The 21,919-nt window shown below is 38.7% G+C and overlaps 1 protein-coding gene across 1 annotated transcript in view; it reads right to left on the reverse strand.

Moving 5' to 3' along the window:
* Window positions 1-3,826: 3,826 nt before the first annotated feature.
* syt6a (synaptotagmin VIa) overlaps window positions 3,827-21,919 on the reverse strand; it is a 77,463-nt gene continuing 59,370 nt past the window's right edge. Inside the window, exons 4-7 of the mRNA XM_005740949.2 lie at window positions 15,144-15,264; window positions 14,047-14,218; window positions 10,725-10,875; window positions 3,827-7,945 (exon numbers count right to left, since the gene is read on the reverse strand). Coding sequence (XP_005741006.1) covers window positions 7,874-7,945; window positions 10,725-10,875; window positions 14,047-14,218; window positions 15,144-15,264 — 516 coding nt within the window. The 3' untranslated portion in view covers window positions 3,827-7,873. The remainder of the gene's footprint in view (window positions 7,946-10,724; window positions 10,876-14,046; window positions 14,219-15,143; window positions 15,265-21,919) is intronic.

Raw genomic sequence — 21,919 nt, forward strand, 5'->3', positions numbered from 1 at the left:
GAATTAATATCTGGTGGTAATTTTGACTTACACCCAAAATAGAAATAAAAAGTTTAAGACAGGCAGTAGTGTTGTAATCTGTCTGATTTTCAGAAATACAATCTAATGCTGATGTCGAACTCAACCATTTTATGTGCTTAGTTAAGACGAATTCAAGCGCCAGCTAATCAAACATAGTTTTTCTTTAAACGCCCCAGTGCTGCCAGCAGCCAATCAAAACCCATTATGTAATTATCCAGAGAGTGGGATAATTGCTTATACAGTTTAACATCTCAATAAAGGGGAAGTTGATTATTGCATCTTGCAATCACCCTATTTTACTCAAAAAGGGTTTGCTCATGCTAACTGATAGTGGAAGCTCAGTTAGGTGAGCTGTGAGTGTTTGGTAGTTGTTGCTACGATGATCATGTGAGCAAAGATGCTCCCCAGATGTCACGTGCTGAAACAACATGTATGCATGAATCTTCAGTCCTCCAGACCAGTGCGTTTTAAATCAAGCTACCTTTAGTATGTCCCATTTTTTAAGCAGGTCATTCTGGTTATTTGTTTTGGCAGATGTCAAATTACACACGACACATTCCCCAAAGGTCTCCTGGGATCAAACCAAAGATCTTTTGCTTTTGAAGTAAATGTGTAAACCACTGCACCATGCAGCCACTACTGAAACACACTTTAAGTAACAATGATAGACTAATATGCTTATGTTTTTAGACTTCTGGCATCAGCTAAGAACTATCAGTAACAGTTCTCATGAAAATGCTAGAGAACACCTCTGAGGGTGATCTGAAGAAGTGGCCCGTAACAAACTCGCAATAACAAATTCAGTTAGTGTAGCGTGAAGAGGTTATTATTTCTCTGCTCTGTTTCTGCTCTTAGAAAAATGCTATTGTGGATTCTTGAATAATAGGTGCTCAACTGTTGCAATGTGGAGTGTTAATAAGCAGAACACTTCCTTTATAACAAAAGAAAAATCAATGAAGTAGCCAAACATGCTGGTGAGCATTATTGGAGGCCTTTTCTTGAGGTCACCTTCCCACTACTTGGTGAAAACCTGATCATATTGACCCCTTATAACTCAGTTTTTACACTCTCACGAACACAAATCCAGTAGAATCAATAACTGAAGGCTCATTATTCCTGCAATGCAACATGGATAACAGTCTTCCAAATCCACATAAAGGAAATACAATATATACAGAGCTTAGCTAGTATCTTAAATAAAAAATGACACAAAACAAACAAAACCATGAAAATGCCATTCAGTTTATTAGAGCCTGTCAAGTCCTAACTGCTGTGTGCTGTGTGTGTGTGTCCACCCCTCATTTAATTCGACCATTAGATTCAGTCGGAATCCCATTTCCTCCGTGCTCAGTCCTGCTTGTTAAGCCGCTGGCTGTGTTGTCATTATATGGTGTGTTTGCCAGAAAATTCTCAGCACAGAGCCTATTTTGCAGAAGTCTTTTAATCAAAGAAAAGAAAATCATGTCACAGAACTGATAACACATCACGCCCCATGGGAGAAAAAAAACAACAAGCAATTTTCTGATGTGGATTTTCAGACTTGTTAAGACACAAAGAAGGCGGTGGAAATACTGTATGCCATTTCAGTTTTTTACACAATGGTTCACTCAGCGTTTGAATCTCCATAATGATCTAAATTCTAAAAGGAACCCATAATAGACATTTGTCTGAACTAACATTTTCTCAAACATTTCTATTATTACAAATACAAAATGCCCGATAAAAAATTGGAAATTCAGTGCTATCGTAACAGTTGGAAGGGATATGAGATCATATCAAGAAACATTACAATATTAGGCAAAGAAGGAAGGTCTTTAAACAGTCCATAAACTGAGGCAATTGATTTAACAGATTTTATCTACTATGAAAACACACCACATTGTTAGACCATCATAAAGTACGTTTTATAAAAGAACAGAAACTACATTATAATATTTCAACACATGTTTCAGATTTTACATTTAAATAAGATATTAGAAATCGATGAATATTGGTGTTAGTCTACAGAGGAATTTCACCATTGAAAACTGTGTGGATGAGAGCAAATTTCAAACATCTGTGAAAGGGGTGTTGATGCTATGATGGATTACACCAAGCACAAACAATAATGCACTGACTCACTCTCATGGTAACAAGTGCCAATTAGAGAAATGCCACTGCTCTATAGATACTGACCTGTCCACCCATCAGCCGCCCCCGCTTTGTCATCCCAGCCTCTTACGGAAGTATAGCAGTATTAAACTGCTCTCTCTGGGTAAACTTCCCATGAAGGAAATGACTAAAACAGGCCCTATTCGGTCTGCTGAATCCATCTGCTCATGTTTTGATATCTGGACCCAACTTTTCAATGACATTTTCACAGACTCTGTGATAAACAGCATGTTCATTGTACAGCAGCCTGCAGTTTAAGTATTCCTTTGCCAGAGATGTCTAGACGGTTGCGTGCCATTGCCAAGAACATTGTTAAATATTAGATTAAATTTGCTGTAGGCTGATGTTATAACACAAAATTACTATTTAATAAATGGTCCTCATGTCAGAAATTTTTTTTATCTGTACAAGCCCTACCAAATATAATCTCTAAATGTTGTCTGTCAGCCTCGCTGCTAAACATTTACTCTGCATATTATCATGTCTGGGCTAAATGTCCTGATTTTAACTCCAGAAAATTATGAAATGTTTATTCTGGTTACAAAGCTAAAACAAAAAATCCCTAATTATACAATATTAGCATAGCTTTAGTTAAATTTTGTTTTGTTTACAAAGAGTTGTGTATGAGCATGCAGCAGGTAGGCAGAAAACCACAGAATATCTTTATTAACAAGGGTAACTTGTAGTAATAAAAAATAAGAATATAGTTGCCAGAAAAAAAACAGTAAAATAGGTGACTATTTTTCACTGGATTTTTTGCTGGATAGCTAGCGCTCATAACCAGAGATAAAATAACATGAAAGTCAGGTTAGTCTGATAAAGGAGTTTCTGTGTGATTGAGGTCCACGTTAAAAAGCAGATGCACAAGTGGTAGACTAAAAATACATCCTCAATGAGAGCAGTCCGGAGGTTCACCAGAAAGTAACCTTGAAGGAGAGATTGGCCTATTTAAAAAAAAAGTACATTGTGGGGGGGGGTGTCCAAATTCATAGGCTGCATCCTCCTGACGGTCTACGTGGACCGGGTCCTCCTTAGGCCAGGTAGACCGGAAGTGAGCGGCTGTGAAATTGAATGGTCTAGCCTTCAGTTTTGCGTCACCAGCTGTCTCGGTGGAGTTTAATAAACTTGGCCGTCTGCTCCTTTCTATCTAAAATATAACAGGACACTGACGTAAATTCTCGATCATTCACACTTCTGTTTAATCAGTTTTCCGTTTGACGTTTATTCAGCTGTGTGAAAACTATAACTTTAATCTCAGCCAAACTGATTTACTCATGAACAAATAAAACAGTAAAAAATAAGCCAAACAATAACATTTTAAAGTTATCTAAGCGACACATATATAATGTTTAACCTGAGTAGCGAAAGACCGCGGGGGGTTTGAAAATGATGTGCGGGGAGTTTGCTGTTATCTAGCTAGCTAGCTATCGAGCTGGTGGGTAACAGACGCCTCCGAAAATGTCGGCGCACTTTTGCAGATGTGTGATATCTTGATAAACCAAGCAGATATTTGAAGTTTACACTCCCACATTCTCGCCTGAAAATATCTTAAAAGTTTATTTTGTGACCCAGAAAGATTAATAAGAGTAATATTAAAACTTAGTAGCGACCGCCATTGTTGAAAACTGGAATTGGCTGGGCCACACTATGAATTCTGGGACATGGTGGGCCAGGAAGGACACACCCGACCCATCCTTCAAATTCAGGGAAAATGAGGACGCAATCATCGGCTGCATTTGGAGGAGTCTATGAATTTAAACAGCCTTTGTCCCGTCACTGTGATGTAATCGGCCTACAAATGTGGCCTCAGGAGGATGCAGCCTATTAATTTGGACACCCTCTATATGTATAGCTTTTTTCCTCTCTGCTGTAAAAGGCTGATGGAGTTTTCTCGTCACCACACCTGGTGGGCAGGTGGTGTGGACATCTAAGTCTATTTATGTGATAACTCAAGAATCACATGACGTAGGAGCTTCAAATTGATATCATACGTGCATGTACAAAACATCTTGTATAAAGTTGAATTTCGGGGACCTTGACCTTGGAATCTCAGTGGCCTCGGCGTAAAGGTCCATGACAAAATATTTTCAGTTAAAAAACTGCTTTTCATCTTAATAAGTGTCAAACATGATCATAAGAGAGCAGTCAAGGCCATGCCGGCAACCAGCTAGGAATTATGAAATGGCTTGTATTCATTTTATGTGATACTGCAATTTGTGCTTCATTTTGCTATCTGCCCTGAATAAAAAATAAATAAATAAATAAAAACCTGCCTGCTGCAGCATACTATTAATCTTAGGTGTTTTTACAAATGCACTGAAAGTTCTGGGTGCTGACTTTTTCTAACTATTATATGATGGAGAATCTGTAAAAGCTCAAATATTTGTTGCATGAGATGATCTTTAACCTGTCAGCTCCTCAATACAAAGTCTGTATGATAATTGATTGTGCTAATTTGGGAGTGATGCAGCTAACAGTCCGGAAGTTTCACGGCTTCTGAATGGTTGTAATGTCTCCTGCATGATCTGTCTAGTCAGCCCCTTTGTCAAAACCAAAAGGTATCATTTCTGGGAGTGACAGAACTTCAGATTATGTCATATTGTGTGATCCATATGAGAAAGGACAGCTTAGATAATTTCCTGATTTGGTCTCCTTGTGAGAAAACTAAAAAAGTCACAGAAATCAGTTAACGTTTGGGGGATTAAACAATAGACTGTAAATAAAAGATGAACATAGTCTCCTTGTTTGAAAAGTGAAGCCAATATGGAAAGTGCCTTAAGCAAGTTTTCTTCCAATAAATAGTAGAGGCTGACTCATCAGGTTGCAAGTCTACAGGATGAAAAACCCTTCTGCTCAATGAGTCTCAGTAAACCTCTTGTCAAATTTGCTACTAGCATTTAAAACAATAAAGCAGAATGTGCTTTATGTTGGCCTAGGCTATGATTGATGAGCAGTATTTGGGTCATTACTCCAAAGTAATACATCACACATTTCTCATTACTTTCCTCATAAGTAATGTAGTACATTACATAATTACTCATTCGGGAAATTAACTGGTTACACTACTTGCTAAATTAATTTTGTGTTTTCCTTTAATAATCAGCTAACTATATAAACCCAAAGCTATAATGCACAAACTGACACAAATCCCAGTCTCACTGAGGACAAACATATCAGATCTGTCTTTTAGTGTCACCTACAAACACAGAACCTACAATGTGCTTTCTTTGCTAGCTTTTGCATTAGCATGCTATCTGTGCAGATGCCTGCAAAGAGCCAATGCTGTGTGAGCAGTACAATGTGGGTGTTTCTATTCTAGATGTAGTTTGCACTTTGCCATTGCGCTCTTGTTCTTTCGTGCAATAAAAATAAAAGGAATATCCAAAGTTCCACTCCTTAAATGGTGTAGACCATTCTGAGATCATCATTCCAAATCATCTGATTGTTGTGTAAATATACATTTAAAAAGCCATGTTTGATTTGTTTTTGTTTTTTTAATTCTAAAGAAAAAGTGACGCTTTGGAATATAAGTAATGACAAAATTGTAACTGTAATGTAAGTACTGAATTTAGTACACGAATATGTTAAATTACTGTGATATTGAAAAATGCTATACTAATATATAATAATATTATATAACGTGTTACTTTGGAACATGGTACACCCAACACTACCGATGAGTCCCTATGAGAGTGGAGTGTTCCTCGGTTTCTCAGCATCATCCACCCCTCTCTCAACACATAGGGCTCCAAAACACCAACATGGTAATGGTAAAAATGGGCAGCTTAAAGCTTCACAACAGGACTTTATTAACCAAAGGGTCATATCACGTTGCCTGCAGACATCTTTTATATACAGTCTATGAGTTTAACATAATTGGATATAAAAAAAAACGAGTTCATAACTTGTTCAAGTAAGTGCTTAATTAAACTTACACAAATTTAGTATCTATTGTATGTAAGGGTTATGAGGGAGCTTGAGTGAAATTGCATCATCGTCACTTGTGCAGCATTGCAGCTGCTAGTGTGTAAAGTCAGTACGATAAAGCAATGCAACGATCCGTTCAAAACTGTAACTCGGTATGATGTCTGGAGTAAAAGGCAGTTGTATCAAACATATCGAAGGTGTATATTCCATAGATACGCAGACTGCATCCATCATCTTTTATCCAACTAAAACTTGAGTGACTGTAAAGAGAGCCAATAATTACCAGGGACCAATCAAATTAATAATACTGATACAGATCAAACATTTTCTCACATCAAATATCCTCCAAATGCCACATATTACAGATCCAGCCTAATTTATCCCTGTAAGTGAATCCAGCAGTATAATTAGACAGCATAAACATCAAGAAAGTTGTTTTTTTCATTTAATATTTTAAATCCTTACCACCAACAAGGCTACATAAATTAAAGTCATTTTTTTAAATCTAGCCTTATCATTATATTTCTCTTCTGTTTTTTTCTGTTTAGATAAAACATACATATGGTAACCAGCAGATGCCTGTACATAAAGCTATACACATCCACCAAAATCAGATGAAAAAAAAACATAAAAAAACACAATATGTGACAAAAGTGTTTCTGAAAGGTGTTTTTCTCTGAAAGAAAACATGAGCATTGGTGGGAGTTTTCACCTGGATAAGAGGGTGAGATTGCAACATCAAACAGAGAAAGAGGTAAGGGTGTGTAAAGTGTGCTCGCATTTTCACTGTTTACAGAAACCTTTGCAGCTCCCTCTGTGAAAACGTTTGTGTGTCAAAATAATATTTTGTCTTTTAAAATCTGGCTGTGCCTTGTGTGGTAATTTAACCTCCTACCTCTTACGCTGAAAATGGACAAAGACCCGAAAAAAAATCTGCAATGCAGCCAATTTGCTCTGCTGTGAAGCCCAATAATCCTGCAGCTTTTTCTTCTTTGTCATGTGAAATGTCTGCTTTTGAAAACACACCAAAGCTGCAGTTTGTCAGGCTGACAATATATTAGTTTCAGTCTGATTCAGCCTCTCTTCAGAAAGATGGAGATCTGATAACTGCTTCTGTTAGTGATGAAACTGGAAGTACAGCAAACTCAGCTGGAGCATCACAAACAATAACGAATGGTGGAGTGGTTTTATATCTAATATTTCCAAAATGCTACACTCAGCATCATTTATTCTTATACAGCTGTAGAGTTTTGAAAAAGCTTCAGATCTCTTAAGGTCTTCTCCTTTTCTGCTGAGGCCATGTCCTCAGCTTCCCTCTGTGAAACCTCCACTGCTTTCAAGGAGTGATATCCCACTGAGCTTTTTTTTTTTTTCATCAAACGTCTCTGCAGTGCAATGTTGAATCTTCAGTGTTTAAAAAGTCTCCTGTGAGGACACCAGAATCAGCTCGTCTCAGCTCAGACGGCTCAGTATCTGCAGACTGCATGTCTGCCAAATGACTTCGGGCCATCAAAACACCCACATTTGAAATTGAGGACCCTAAATTTTAACCCGAAAACAGAGTTGGTTTTACACAACTAACTGACGGACGGTAGTCCGAGATCAGTTCTTGGGAGTGCTCTGGGACTAGACTCGAGGAAGGGAGAAACAGAGGGAGAAAGTGGGAGAGGGACACACGCTGGGGTTGTATTTCTCCTCAATCAGACAGACAGGAAGTGGTTTAGCAGGAGGACGGAAACCCCCTTCTGGGCTGCTGGGTCACAGGTGGCTCTGCTCAGGGACTGGCTGGGGGCCTGGGTGAAGGGCAGGAGCCCTGGCTGTCAAAGCTGGCTGTCCTCGCCTTCCACTACAGGGCACACAGACACAAGGCAGTGATTTATGGCACATATGTCGCTTTGCTCACTTTCAATACCGGCCAAAGAAAGGTGTCAAATCAGTGTGTCAGAACATTCAGTAAGTGACAAAAAAGTAGCATGAAACCTCAGCACTAAACATACAAAATCTCATCATTGTTTCTTCTTCTGTGCCTTAAAATGTTGAATTCAAAACAAAGAAAGCTCCCTAATCACCTGCACCTTATTCCGCAGAACTTTCTTTTATTTTCATTTTCTTGGAGCTATTTTCCAGAAAACTTTCTTTAATGATGCAAAATGTAATAGAGTCACATCTAGCTGTAAAAAGCCTTATGATTTGGCTGCAATTATAATAGAAATAAAGAAAGCCACAGTTGTTATCTTTAGTGCTGGCTTGTGTATAATGAAATTTGCTTTAAATATCCATCAAGTTTTGGAACGGCAATTTCTATAACGCAGAATTAAAAACTGAATTTGCTGCCATGGGTTCAGCAATGCTCTCACTTCTTCCTAAAGTTACCATGGTTTTTAAATTTGCTTCATGTGTATTCTGATTGATAATTGCTCTGTAGCTGCATTTGCATTGAAAGTGGACGTGGTATGTGTTTCCTTGGTTCTTTTTCTTATATTCTCATCAGCCAATTGATTAGGTACACCTTTCTAGTACTGGGTTGGATATCCTTTTGCCTTCCATCACCTACAAATAGGTCATGGAAACCTTCAGAGATTTTGATCCATGTTAAAATGATAGCACGACACAGTTGCTTAATACACTTTGTTGGTGTCACATTCTTCATGGGAATCTCCCATGACTGTGGAGGCCATTTGACTCATCATTACGCTCAAGAAACCAAATTGAGATGATTTAAGCATGGCGCGTTATCCTACGTAAGTAATCATCAGAAGATGGGTAAACTGTGGTCATAGGGGCATAGACATGGTCAGCAGCAATACTTAAGTTAGCTGTCAGGTTTAAAAAAATATAATCTGTTACTTGGAGCCCCAAAATGTGCCAAGAACATCTCCCCACTCTATTACACCACCAGCAGTAGCCTGAACTGTTGATACAATGCAGGTTGCTGTTTACATCAAATTCTGATCCTACCATCTGAATTTTGCAACAGAAATCGAGACTCACGAGAGCAAGCAACATTTTCCCGAATTTTCTTATCCAATTTTGGTGAGCCTGCACAAACTGCAGCCTCACTTTCCTATTCTTAGCTGCCAGGAGTGGATGAAATACAGAGTTTGCTCTAGATTAACAACCAGCACAAGCCTGGTGGGAAAGCTTTAGTAGAAATGTTATTTGAGTTACTGTTGCCTTCCTCTCAGCTTAAAGCAGTTTGGCCAGGCAGCTCTGACCTCTGGCATAAACAAGGCATTTCTGCCCAGAGAATTACCGCTCACTGGATGTTTTCTCTTTGTCTGAGCATTCTCTATAAACTCTACAGATGGTTGTGAGGGAAAAATGCCAGTAGATCAGCAGTTTGTGAAATGCTCAGACCAACCAGTCTGGCACCATCATACCATTTTCAATGTCACTTAAATCACCCTTTATCCCCATTTTGATGCTCACTTTTAGCTTCAGCAGGTCCTCTTGACCATGTCTATATGTCTAAATAAGTTGTTCTGATGTGATTGAGCGATTAGGTATTTGTGCTAATGAGCTGTTGAGCAGGTGTACCCAATGAAGTGGCTGGTAAGTGTATATACAAAGGGGAAAGGCAAAGGGTAACTTTTGAATAAAGCCTTTATGTAAGTAAGCTGTTCTAAAAGCTCAGTTTCATTTTTTTCTACACTTGGCTCCGTATGATGTCAGGAGGAAGGGATTTCTGTAATGTACTAATGTGAGCCAGTTTGATCATAGGAGACCAACCCAAGTACAATTTCAAAATTCTATTATTGAGGATCAGCCAATCGGAAGAAGCTTGGCTTAAAGAGAAGCTCATTAGAGACAGTGGAACAACTGACAGGCTTCACCAAAGCCCGGTATAAGAAACATAGGGATTACTTTCAGTCTGAGAATGAAAATATGGAGCTACAGTTTTAGGATAATAGGCCCCATTTGAAAAAAACAGGAAACTTTAAAAAAGTAACAATAATATAGAATATTTTAAAGAAACCAAGCAAATATTTTCTATGTCATTATAATCTTTGGTACACATGTAGCATAATTCTAAGTTTTGACTTCCTACTTGTAAGGTACACATAAAAAGTAAAACTGTGCTGCTTTTTAGTCGCTTCTTAACTTCTATTTGTCAACGTCTTTCTTGCTGATTGTGCTAAGCCAATTTATCTATTATTATTTGTTGTTTATGCGATGCTAATGCATGTGCCGACAGCTATCATTGCACTAATCGATTGGTCAAGAAGAGTTCCAGGTCCAGGAAGTCCAGGTTTTACAACAATCATGTTTTTTGATGGTTTGTGGATTTTTTTGCTTTGGTTTTTAGAGATATCAATATTCTCATAAAGAGTATACTTAATTACCTCAATAAGCAGTTTTCCAGTGGCTGCTCCAAAGTGTATTGATGAATGAGCCAAATTAGACAAACAACTAACTTTAAAGTTAATTTGCAAAGCGCTCCGTGGACCTCTGACTCAAACCTCAAGCAGCATCTTTCTTCAAGTCTCTCCTTCAGAGCCCTTCACAGTTTGAATCCTCTTCCCTATAGCAATATTCCTTAAGTAGGCTGAGAATTACCAGCTAAGCACCCTGATTCCTAATCCAAAATCATAAACACGTACAGAATAATCCATCCTCAAACTTACCTCCTTCTCAGATTTCTTGGGCTCCAGCAGGGGGTGCCAGTGTGCAATGGGCTTCCGCGGATAGGCCAGCATTTCGTTCCAGTGGTCCCTGCCAAGTCCCTCAGCACTGCATCCGACCCTCATCACACCAATGATCTCATTATGACCTACCCTGTAGGGACACATGCATACTGGTATGAATACGTCTGATTTAACTTGAGGTGACATCTCATACATCACATTGTTTATAACTGTAAGACGCCCATTTTGTAATCAGAGGAGACACAAATCTGAGTGTGGTTGTCCCGCCGATTGACGCGGTGGATCTGCAGCTGATCCGCTCTGTGGCAGAAGAACTGACTCGCTTCAGAGCTGATCTCTGCTCTCCTAACAATGTGAAGTGTAAATGGAGGAAACACATAATCCCCGAGATTATTAACAGCACTGGATTTTCTCCTTGCATAATAGCAGACTGTAAAGAAAGCACTTGGGGTCGCACCTCTAATCCTGGTACTGCTCTGTTAATAAGAAAGACAAAATATGATCTATATGCATATATATATTTGGGGGGGTTTCCCCATGAAAAATGTCTCCTACTTCAAATGAAATGATTATGTGATTATTCCAGTCAAAAAGAAAGTTTGTGTTTTAAATAGACTTTATACACCAGGACTATAACGTGTATACAACACTAAAAGCATCTTCAGCTCTACTGGACCAGTAGGTGTAGGATTATAAATCAGTTTATAAGAGAAACACGTCAGGTGGAGACTAATTTGGAGGCAAAGTCTGGGCAAAGTTGTCCTGTATAGTGGATATACTGGACAAAGGATGATGAAGGAGGAGCTGCCGGGCAGAAGACTCATGAATGTAGTGAGGCAGGATATGCAGAACGTCCATGTGACAGAAGATCATGTGATATGGTGAGATGGAGACAGATGGTCTGCTGTGGCGACTCTTAAAAGGAGAGCAGAACAAAGAAGAAGATACGAGACATCTCATATGAGGCCTCCTTCCTCCTGTCTGTACATAGATGTGAGTATTAAGATCTGTTGGTGAGGAAATGCTCTCCATTTCTAGATGATTGAAGCCTGCAGCTGTGCAATGGTCATTGGTTGTGGCAGCTTCGGATGACCTCATTAACCCAGCTCATGTCAGACATATTCAGTAGCAGACATTATGGGAATGATGTTGGCAAAAGAGGTGTCTGGATGTGTTATGAATCCATAAAGACCTACATTACTATGTCAGTCATACCTGTTTTTGTAGTTAGTTTTGTCTCCTCAGTCAGTCACATCTCCGTGTTTGTTTGTCTTTCTGTCTTCTGTAGGTTTGTGCCTGTGTTTCTGTATTATTTATTTCCTGCTCCTGTTCTGTATTTTGTCCTACTTGCCTTATCTCGTTATCCCAGATTTGTTCCCACTGTGTCTCCCACCTGTTTCCTCTCCCCTCATTACCTGGTGTGTATTTGTTGTCTGAGTCTCCCGTCGTTCTTTGTCGCATTCTCCCTGAGGTTGTGTGCCCTGTGTGGTCTGTATTGTTTCCATAATGCCAGTTCCATATGTTCTTGGTTCCTGCCTAGTCTAAATTTTTCTTATTTTGTATTTTGCATGAGTTACAGCAATAAAGCTGTTTTTTGAGTCAAGGTTTGTTATCTGCCTCCTGCATTTGGATCCACAGTCTGCCTGTCACACAGCAACATATGACACAGACATGTATGCCAGCATCAACCATGACTGTAGTCAGCTTTAGTGATGTGTCAGTCGTGAACGAAATGGCTCTTAGAGCCGAAGTGAACGAGGCGAGCCGGCTCCTTATCGCGAGCTGTGGGTTGTTTTTTTTTTCTTTCTCACGCACGCGAGCCTTGTGCTTTGCACTGGGAAGAGGGGGGAGGGGCAGTAGTTACACTCGCAGTAGCACAGGAACAGAGCGCGAGGGAGAGAGAGAGAAAGAGAGCCAGGGACATCAACGTCACATTAGAAAGGTATAGTAATCATCCACAACTATTTTCAGTTGCGGATGATAAAGGATTCAGAAAGTTTATTCATGCAGGTCCATATGACAGAGAATGTGCATGTTCTTTTTGTTTTCATATTTTAATTTATATTTAATTGTGTTGTGGTTTGTAGTGTTTTGTGTTGTTAAACTTTAAATTTAAAAGGAAAAAGCTGAAAATTTAAATAGTTAAAAGTTGAACTGTGAATAGTTAGTTTTTGTATTATATGATTTATTTATAAAATTTTATGTGGAGTGAATAAATAAAAGTATATTTACGGTGGCCCCTAGAGACAAAGGACGTACAAACCCCAAAACACGTACAAACCCCAAAGCACGTAAAAACTCAGAAGTACGTAAAAACTCAGAAGTATATATAAACATACATAAATAAAACAACTTTTTTATTACATTAGTAATTCCTTTTGTGTTTAATTTTATATTATTGTTAATAATAAATTAATTAAAGCAACAAAACAACCTGAAGAGCCGGTTCGGAGCTGAAAGAGCCGGCTCTTTTTAGTGAGCCGAGCCAAAAGAGCCGGTTCTCTAAAAAGAGCCGGAAATCCCATCACTAGTCCGCTTCAGTCAGTTGTGGCACTAATGACAATGTTGTGCTTTTGTGGTCTGAGGCTGCCTAGAAATATGCAAACTGAACCAATTCTGAGGTGTACAAGTAATATATAAATTAGTTTTTTTTTTTAACAAAACTTAATAACATATAAACTGTAGTTTATATGTGCCAGCAAATAGATACTCTGCAGGATGTGAACTTTTCTAAAGTATTACTTTTACTGAGTGCGTGTGAAGAAGTCAGGAAAGGGTTTTTATTACGTATATTAAATTTCACACAAGTGAAAATAGGGCATGAAGTGACACAGTGTAGAAATTACTTAAATTGTTGGATATGGTTTGACGATCTATAGATGCATCCCCACTGAAACCCAGCTGACAGAACAGCTGCTAAAATAACACTGAAATAAAAGACAATACAGGACTTTATACCCTTTATCCTTCTTGCATTTACCTAGCAAGAGACTTGGAAAATTTACTTTGTGAAATCAGTTATTTGGCCTTTATTTGTTAAATAGAAATCTGGTTACATGTGCATTTATTTCATTTTTTTTATTTTCAAGAAATTTTAGACTGCCTCCCAGCATTGCAAACATCTCCCACACAAACACTGTTTTCCTTACATTTAGTTTTCTTGGTATCTGGTCAGCCTGATCATGACTGCTGTGGGAGCTTCATATGTTCAATGAAAAGGCAAATGGATAAAAATGTATCAGACAAAAAGCCGAAACATTTTTTCACTATTACTGAATGAGCAAGTCAAGTATATACGTACAAATCATAGTCCATGACGGAGATGTGCAGGCTGACGTGGTCCATACTGTCCGGTGGGATGTCAAAGATGATGGCCTCGTTGTAGGTGGGATTCAGGGTGTTCTTTTTAATGCTCGTCTTCTTCTTTTTCAAACGTCTCCCATCACAGATGAGCGACACTTTCACGTAGGGATCTGATAGGTGAGAGGAAAACAGGATAAACAAGGGCAGAAAATGTGTCTTTATAGTTGAATATCATTACGTTTGGACAACTTCCAAGTTGTACGTCTCTTTCAGGAGCAGCCAGAGCAGCAATTATCACGAAAGCCTCTGGCAAATTTTAAAAACAACAAAGCTTCTGTGGTTACTTTGACTGCCAAAACATCTTCAAAGAAGTCCAATGAATACAGTGTTAATAGTGTTAACATGAAAGCAACACTGGGGGAACCAGGAATCAGTAATGTGCATAAACGTAGATGAGTGAATGTCTTATCTAACTAAAGACAAGGAGAGGCCATAGAAAACTGCTAAAAAGCATGACTGAGAGAGTCTCCTGAATGCTGATTTCAATTTTCATTTGTTAGTAATAAATCACTTTGCATGAGTTATTATACTACACTAATCAGATGTAAGCCACCTTAAAAAAGCCAGAGCATACAGCCCGATATACTTAAAGGCACGGTTCAGTAAATCGAGATAATGGCAGTCAGCTAAATCCACGAAAACTCCAAAGATTAAAATTGTGAATAACATCAAAAAAATTTAAATGTCATTTAAAACTGGAAGAAAATTACCTCTTTCACTCCGAATTACACCTAAAGCCTGGCATTTAACGTGTAATAAATTTCATAAGTGGTATCAGTATCGTAGGGAAAATGTTTAATAGAAAAGTGGAACAGCGGGACATTAAAATAAACACACCGCCTGAAACTATTTGCTGACATTGTCTTAATATTGCAAGTGCTGCTTATTAATATTTGCTGATATAAACAGAACGCAGCATTAGGGAGAGAGCTTTCCTTTGTTTATTTAATTTGACATGCTCACAATTGGATTCTCAAAGGAGCACCATTCATTTTGAGTCAGTGCAGCTGAAAGTCCAGGCACAACACAACACACCTGAGTATCCAGTGATGTCCATGGCCTTTAGGTTCCTGCACTTGATGACAGTAAGTGTGAGTCTGCCTGCAGTGGGCAGGTAGCATAGTGAAAACATGATCTCTCCAAGGTCGACACTTTCCTGCGGGAAAACAAACACGAGCACAGATGAAAAAAAAAGAATCTCTTTTAGTTTCACATTGACATTCAGCCCGGTGCTTCGATTCAGGGAGAAGTGATGTACAATAAGTGTATTGTCTCTTACTGAAGGTTTGTTTCTTGGATCAATGCTTATATTTTGTTTAAAGTCGGCTCTTTGTAACCACTACAGCACTTAGACTGAGTGAAGCTAGGACTGCATAATGCACTACTGGGTTATCTGTTCTGAAGATTCTGAAGATATCTGATGCCCCGATTAGTCTCACAGCTGAGACTAGCTATCTATTTAGAGCACAGATTACACATAAAGATGCATTAAAGAGTCAATTTGATGCAAAATAATGCAACATTTCCCCTTATTGGTACCAAAAAGCAGCTGCATTGTGCTCCTGTTCTTGGATCTCTGCACCATCCATTTCAGGTTTAATGCAGCATATACTTTTATCATAAAGTACACTGCAGTTTGGAGGGTTGCCTGCATTTTCTTTAGAGTTCCTCTGTCTTTAAGATGAGATTTCTTTGTTAGACTGAGGTAGCAGAGAGATGTGAGGATATGAAACTGCAGTTGGATTTGAAACAAAGACGGTACTGCCCAAAAGGGAACTGTAAGCACTAGCAAGGAACCTTAAAGATTAATTTGCATGACGGAAGAAGCTAATAATTTCTAGACAGATACATAATACTATACATTTCTTAATTGATTGTTACATTATAAAAGAGCTTACTTAGACTCTACAGCCACCTTGAAGTCTAATTGCAATCCGTGTCAATATTTAATCGCTTGCCATGGTTCTATATTCCTCTGCATACATTTTACACTACTCAAGCAGTTATTCAAGGCCAAAAGGGTCCACCCTGCATTAAGTTTAATGCCAGACATCTCTAAAGGAGATGTTAGTGGAACTTCAAAAAGCCTTTGATCAGTTTCTGACTTTGCATTTGCAAACGATTATGAGAAAAACAGCTGTGAATTATTAAGTGAATGAAAACCCAGAAAGCAGAAAACATGTCTTCTGTATTTTGCACGACTTGCACGACGTTCATCATTTTGAAATGTTTACATCTGTACAATTATAGAAAAATCCAGTACATATTTACTGTATCTGACATGTGCAAAGAGATTCTTGACTCTTTTATGTTTGGAGTAAAGAGTGGGACTCCACCCAACATTGAGGCAATGCCACAGGTTCACAAGGAGACAAATTAATTTGAGAGTCAAGTGCATTTTTCTATAAAATTAGTTAAACAGATTAGATTTGACCCGCTTTCTGTTTATCTGTACATGTAGATCTCATTTCCAGTGTTTTATTATGTGCACCAGAAGGTGCTAATGTTTCAGAATTATATTACTCTAATGTGTTTGGTATGACCTTACCAGCTGGTAGTTGGATTCATCTGTGTCCAATCAAAGCCCAAGTTATTAACAATGTCACCCGTAGAGTGAGCCACATATGGGGTGACTAATGGTGCATGGCTCATTTTACACTGAGGAAAGCACAACACAGACTGAAATGTTTGCACTTTTTGCAAATGTTTTTTTTTTTGTTTGCTTCAATGGACCTTAAATATATCAAAAAGAAATATTTAAAATCCAGACTTGTGTTTGGACTCCTTTCTTGTTCTCTTCGTCAGTCTTCTCTAAGTGCACCACAACATTTCATCAGTTTCAGCTAATTATAAAGCATAATTTATAATTAAAGCATAATTATGCTTTAATTAAGGCATATATGCCTATATATGCATATATATAGGCATATAGGCATATATGCCTATATGCCGTTGTTTGTATTGACGACATATAGGCATAGAGGATGATATATAACATTACCTTGGACCTTTGACCTCTTCCTAAATGTCAAATACGATTTCCTAAAAAAATCTCCTTCATCTTTGAAACAATGCTTAAAATGTTACTGCCTATTTAGAAAAAGATACTGGTGTATGGTCACATTTGACCTCTGATCTCACTTTTACATTTTGCATGTGCCTTTCTTTCAAGCTGGCCCAAAAATGTGTTATATCTTTAAATAAAGTTATGGTGGGGCATGGTCTGCAGCGTGGCTGCAAGGGAGGCGGACGCACCTGGACATAGAAACTTGGTCGGGTCTGTCGTGGATTTATTACAGTGGTGCCAAAACCCGGGATTGGGCACGACAGACCCGACAAAGTTTCCATGCTTTTCAGCATACTTCTTTTATTTATGGTTGCTGTTACAAACACGGCTGCAGCTTTTCAGCTCGCAACCAAACACACACATGAACAACAACACAAACTCAAGACCCAATATAGACTTTAAAGCCTGCGAGGCGTGATTGCGGATGCCGTCCAGGAGTGTCCGCCACCCTCGCAGCCATGCCTCAGACCACGCCCATCACAAAAGTATTGTTAGAAGCTGCCTATTTAATACATGTGGTAACAGGCTGAATGTGTTGCAAAGAGTCCCAAAATGTGACAACAAGATAAACAGCTAATTGAAGTTACAGACACATGCGACCATATTTGGAGGAGCAGCCACAGACGATCTTACTCTTGCACTGATGTAGGAAGTAGCAACGTCTCATGCATCTGTATGTTTTTAATGAATGTATAGTTTACGTTTTGGATCATATTTGTGACCTGATCACCATCATTCCCCTCCATAGACATCCATCATCAGAGTTGTTGTTGTCTGGTATCAACGCCAACAGAAGACGAGTATTTACTTTGCAATGATGCCAAAGAGAATTGAATCTTTCACCGCTGTCAGAATTTAGATGTTTCCAGATCATTGCCAATGGCAATAAATTAAAACAGAGTACATCCAATTCACATATTAGGGTTCCAATGAAATGTAACCCAATTACACACGCAATCAAAGTGTGAATCAGTCTTAAAAACAGGTTTGCACCAATAAGAGCTCTCATAGTCAAAAACTTTCTAAGCACAGCTGACAGTCCTGCGTTGAGTCCCTGCTGAGCTAATAGTCTCAAGAAGAATGAGTGTCCTGTTATCTGTCCAATGTGAGTTATTAGCCAAAAGAGTATTAAGGTTAAACAGACCCCTAATCACCCTGAATGAGCTCAGTGAGAACAGCACTGATTGGCAAATCCCAACACGTCTGTCTGAGCGCTGCAGTCTTAACGTCTCCTCAGACATACAGCTGAGATTTGGCTTTCTGCGCTGCCGATGTGAGGGATTTTGTTTGAAGGGTGTGAAGGTTGAGCCATAATGTGAGAGCACAGCAGAAGTGTCAGACGTTGTAAAAGCATAAAGTGACACTTTGATTGTTCTTGTAGAAATGCAGGCTGTTTTGGTGCCAGTCAGTAACATCTGCACTGCATTAATCATTTCTCAGGCGTGTTTTGGCACTTTAAGTCCAAGTGTCTCTTTAGTGCACATTAAATTCTCTAAAGAACAATTGGATGGATAGCCTTAAAGTTTTTTTCATGCGATCAATCAAAAAACTGTTTAGATGTTTTGCTCAAAACGAAAAGCCTCATGATGGCCGGATGAAAAGAAGGGAAATCACCACTGATTTGAAGGCCTAGAATGATCCCGGTGATTACTGAACTTTTCATTTTAGGTCAGTGCTTTGGTCTATGAGACTGCACTCTGAGACTTGGTGCTAATTGGCAAATGATAAGATGTTAAACTAGAGCACTCGGTTAAAGTTGTTTTGACACGTGTAATGGAGAACTCAACTTTTATAGATCACCCAGATGAGCATATCAGAAACCAAATATCCACTTCAGTCAGACTCAACACGCCAGCTCCCTGGTACAAAAATATCAGATTGAGCTTCTAGGTACAGAACTGTTAAAAGGTATTGAGTGTTTTCTTATTTATTTGCACATTTGTGACACTTAAATGCTTCAGATTATCAAATGTGTTTTAATATTAGACAAAGATAACCCGAGTAAATAGAAAATCCAGTTTTTAGTGATTAACCCCATAAAAAAAAAAGCTGAGTCGAGTTTCACTAGCTGCACCCAAGCCTGATTGCTAGCAGATCTATTGAATCAAGTAATGACTTGAATAGAATCTGTCTGACAAAGTGATGTAGTCTTAAAGATCTCAAAAAGCTACACATCATCCAAAGAAGCAGCAGAGAAACAAAGTATCTGACATCTATCAGTCAGGAAAGGCTTATAAGGCTACTTCTAAGGCTGTGGGACACCAGCAAACCACCGTGAGAACTATTAACCACAAACTGGGAAAATGCAATGCGAATTGTCTGAAGAATTCACAACAAGTCAGGGTGCATGCCCATGTTCATCATGCTCAGCCTCCTTCAGCTCCACCTCTAGATTAAACCAAATGAATTTTTTTAGCAATGCAAACATGTCTGACACCGAATACATGTCCCGGTGTTATGTATTTAAAATGCAAAAACTGAATTCCGTTACAGTTACCCCTTAAATAGGTGATAATTAGAATACAGTTACTTTGTTGAAGTAAATGGGTTACATGGCAGTTTTTTCTCGTTTCATATGTTAGCCAATCCCCTCTCTAATTTTGGTAATTCACACTTTGCCAGAAACCCAAAGAAAAAAAATAAGAGGCTCTAATGACTTGATTCTGGTCACTGCAAAAGCAGCTTTGACGATAATTACTATGCATCATCACTCTTGATGCTCTGCTGAACAGCAGGACCTGACCCTATATTTTACTGAAATACAAAATGGACTACAAGTTGGACCCACTGATTTTTGCCTTCAGAACTGCCTTAATTCTCCATGGCATAGATGTGTGTTCTTCAGCCTACCTTGGTTTTAACAAGTGGTTATTTAAGTTACTCTAAGCTCAACACAGTCTAGCTATTCTCATCTGACCTCTGGCATCAGAGAACTGCTGCTCAATAGATATTTTCTCTTTCTCAAACTACTGTCTGTAGACCCCATGTGGGAAAATCCCAGTAGATCAGCAATCAACCACACCACATTCAAATCCATAAAATTATCTTTCTTTTCCATTCTGAAGTTTCATTTAAAGTTCCACCAGGTGAACTTCAATATGTCTGCATGCCTAAATGCCTAAGTTGCCAGTGAGTGTAGTCTTGTGCTTTTACTTGCTGTCTTGTTGTTCTCTCATTTCTCCTCTTTTCTCTCTTTTGCCTCAAACCCCAAAAGGTCAGCTCTTAGGGGTTGAGGCATGTGGCTGCCTCTCTCTGAGCCTATTTCAGGGCTTTCCCTGTTAAAAGTGAGGACTTCCTGCTTGCCTTTGCCTTTTGCTAGCTCACAGGGGATTCTCGGATCAATGGAGTCCCTCTTGTAATATTGTACAGTCATTACTTTGCTATATAAAGCACAGTGTTGTGGTAATATAAAAATAAAACTGAATTGAGGCTAAATAATTTAAACAACTTTCTTGTCATATTCTACCATAACGATGTTTTATTACAACGAATTTGGCTTTCAGTCCCAGTCAGAGCTAATAAATAATGCTACTTATCAGCCCTTTAAAGACCTTCCCAGAATAGCTACACTGAACACACATGAGAAATAGTCTGAAGTGACTAAGTATCTGGTCTCCTCTGGATTCTTTATAAAAGTCACGCTTGTGGGTTGATGTTATTGATGACTATCGCTCATTGATCTGTGAAGAGAGAAGAGCTGCTGGTTATTTTTTGTTGCTGTGCCTCACTCTGCTCAATACTGCTGTCTTTTCCGCTCATTAAGCTGCAGAGTGTTGTACACAGTCTCACATCGAACACTACATCATACTGTATTTGTTTTCTGTTTTAACTAAACCCTCGCACCATCTGTGCCTTCTTTATGTTGCCAATCTGGAATTTAATACGAGCAAGGGATTTTGTCGTAAAATCATTTGGTGGTTCAATAAAGTTTGTGTGCCAAGGAGAAGGCTCCTTGCTTTTCTGCCCTCTAAGCAATAATGTTGAGATTACTGAACAACCCCTGAAGAAGTCCAACAAGAGTGGGGGCGGGGCTTATGAGAGATGTGAGGGCTCAGACGAGGTGATAAAATGATGAAGGGTCCGAGGCACCTAACACAAACAATTTGTCCCTAAAAATGGCCCCTGGATGTTGTCAACAAGTAACAAAGTCAATAGAAAAATGCCTGCATGAGTGTGCAGTGAGTCAAAAATATTCTTTTATGACTTTACATAAATTTTTATTCTTCACTTTGAAGCTCAAGGATCTGCTGGGGAATAATGATTTCTTGCTGCTAATTTATGTATTAGCCTAAAATGTAGTGAGATTTTAAGCATTCTGGGCCATATTTGCCAGCGATGGTGGAGCATGACCATAAATACAGAGAGCTTCTCAAGGAAATCAGATCGTTTGTTTTGATGGAGCACTGAGGTGAAATATGAGCATCCAGAAGCCGGTAGTGCGCTTCATTTTAAATTCTATCATTTTTCAATCTTACATTTGCATCTTGATTGAACTGTGATGAAGATTTAAAATTAAAAAAAGATTTGATTTAGTCACAGTTGTATTATATTTTACTTTATAAATGCCACAGTGCCAGTAATTTGAACTAAGGGAGATATATATGTAAATATTACTAAGAAGAATCCACTAGATCAGGGGTGTCCAACTCCAGGTCTCTAGAGCCGGTGTCCTGCAGGTTTTAGATGTCACCCTGGGTCAACACACCTGAATCAAATGATTAGTTCATTACCAGGCCTCTGGAGA

This window comes from Pundamilia nyererei, unplaced genomic scaffold, assembly GCF_000239375.1.
Source record: "Pundamilia nyererei isolate P.nyererei 1_Seehausen unplaced genomic scaffold, PunNye1.0 scaffold00106, whole genome shotgun sequence".
Lineage (NCBI taxonomy): Eukaryota > Metazoa > Chordata > Actinopteri > Cichliformes > Cichlidae > Pundamilia > Pundamilia nyererei.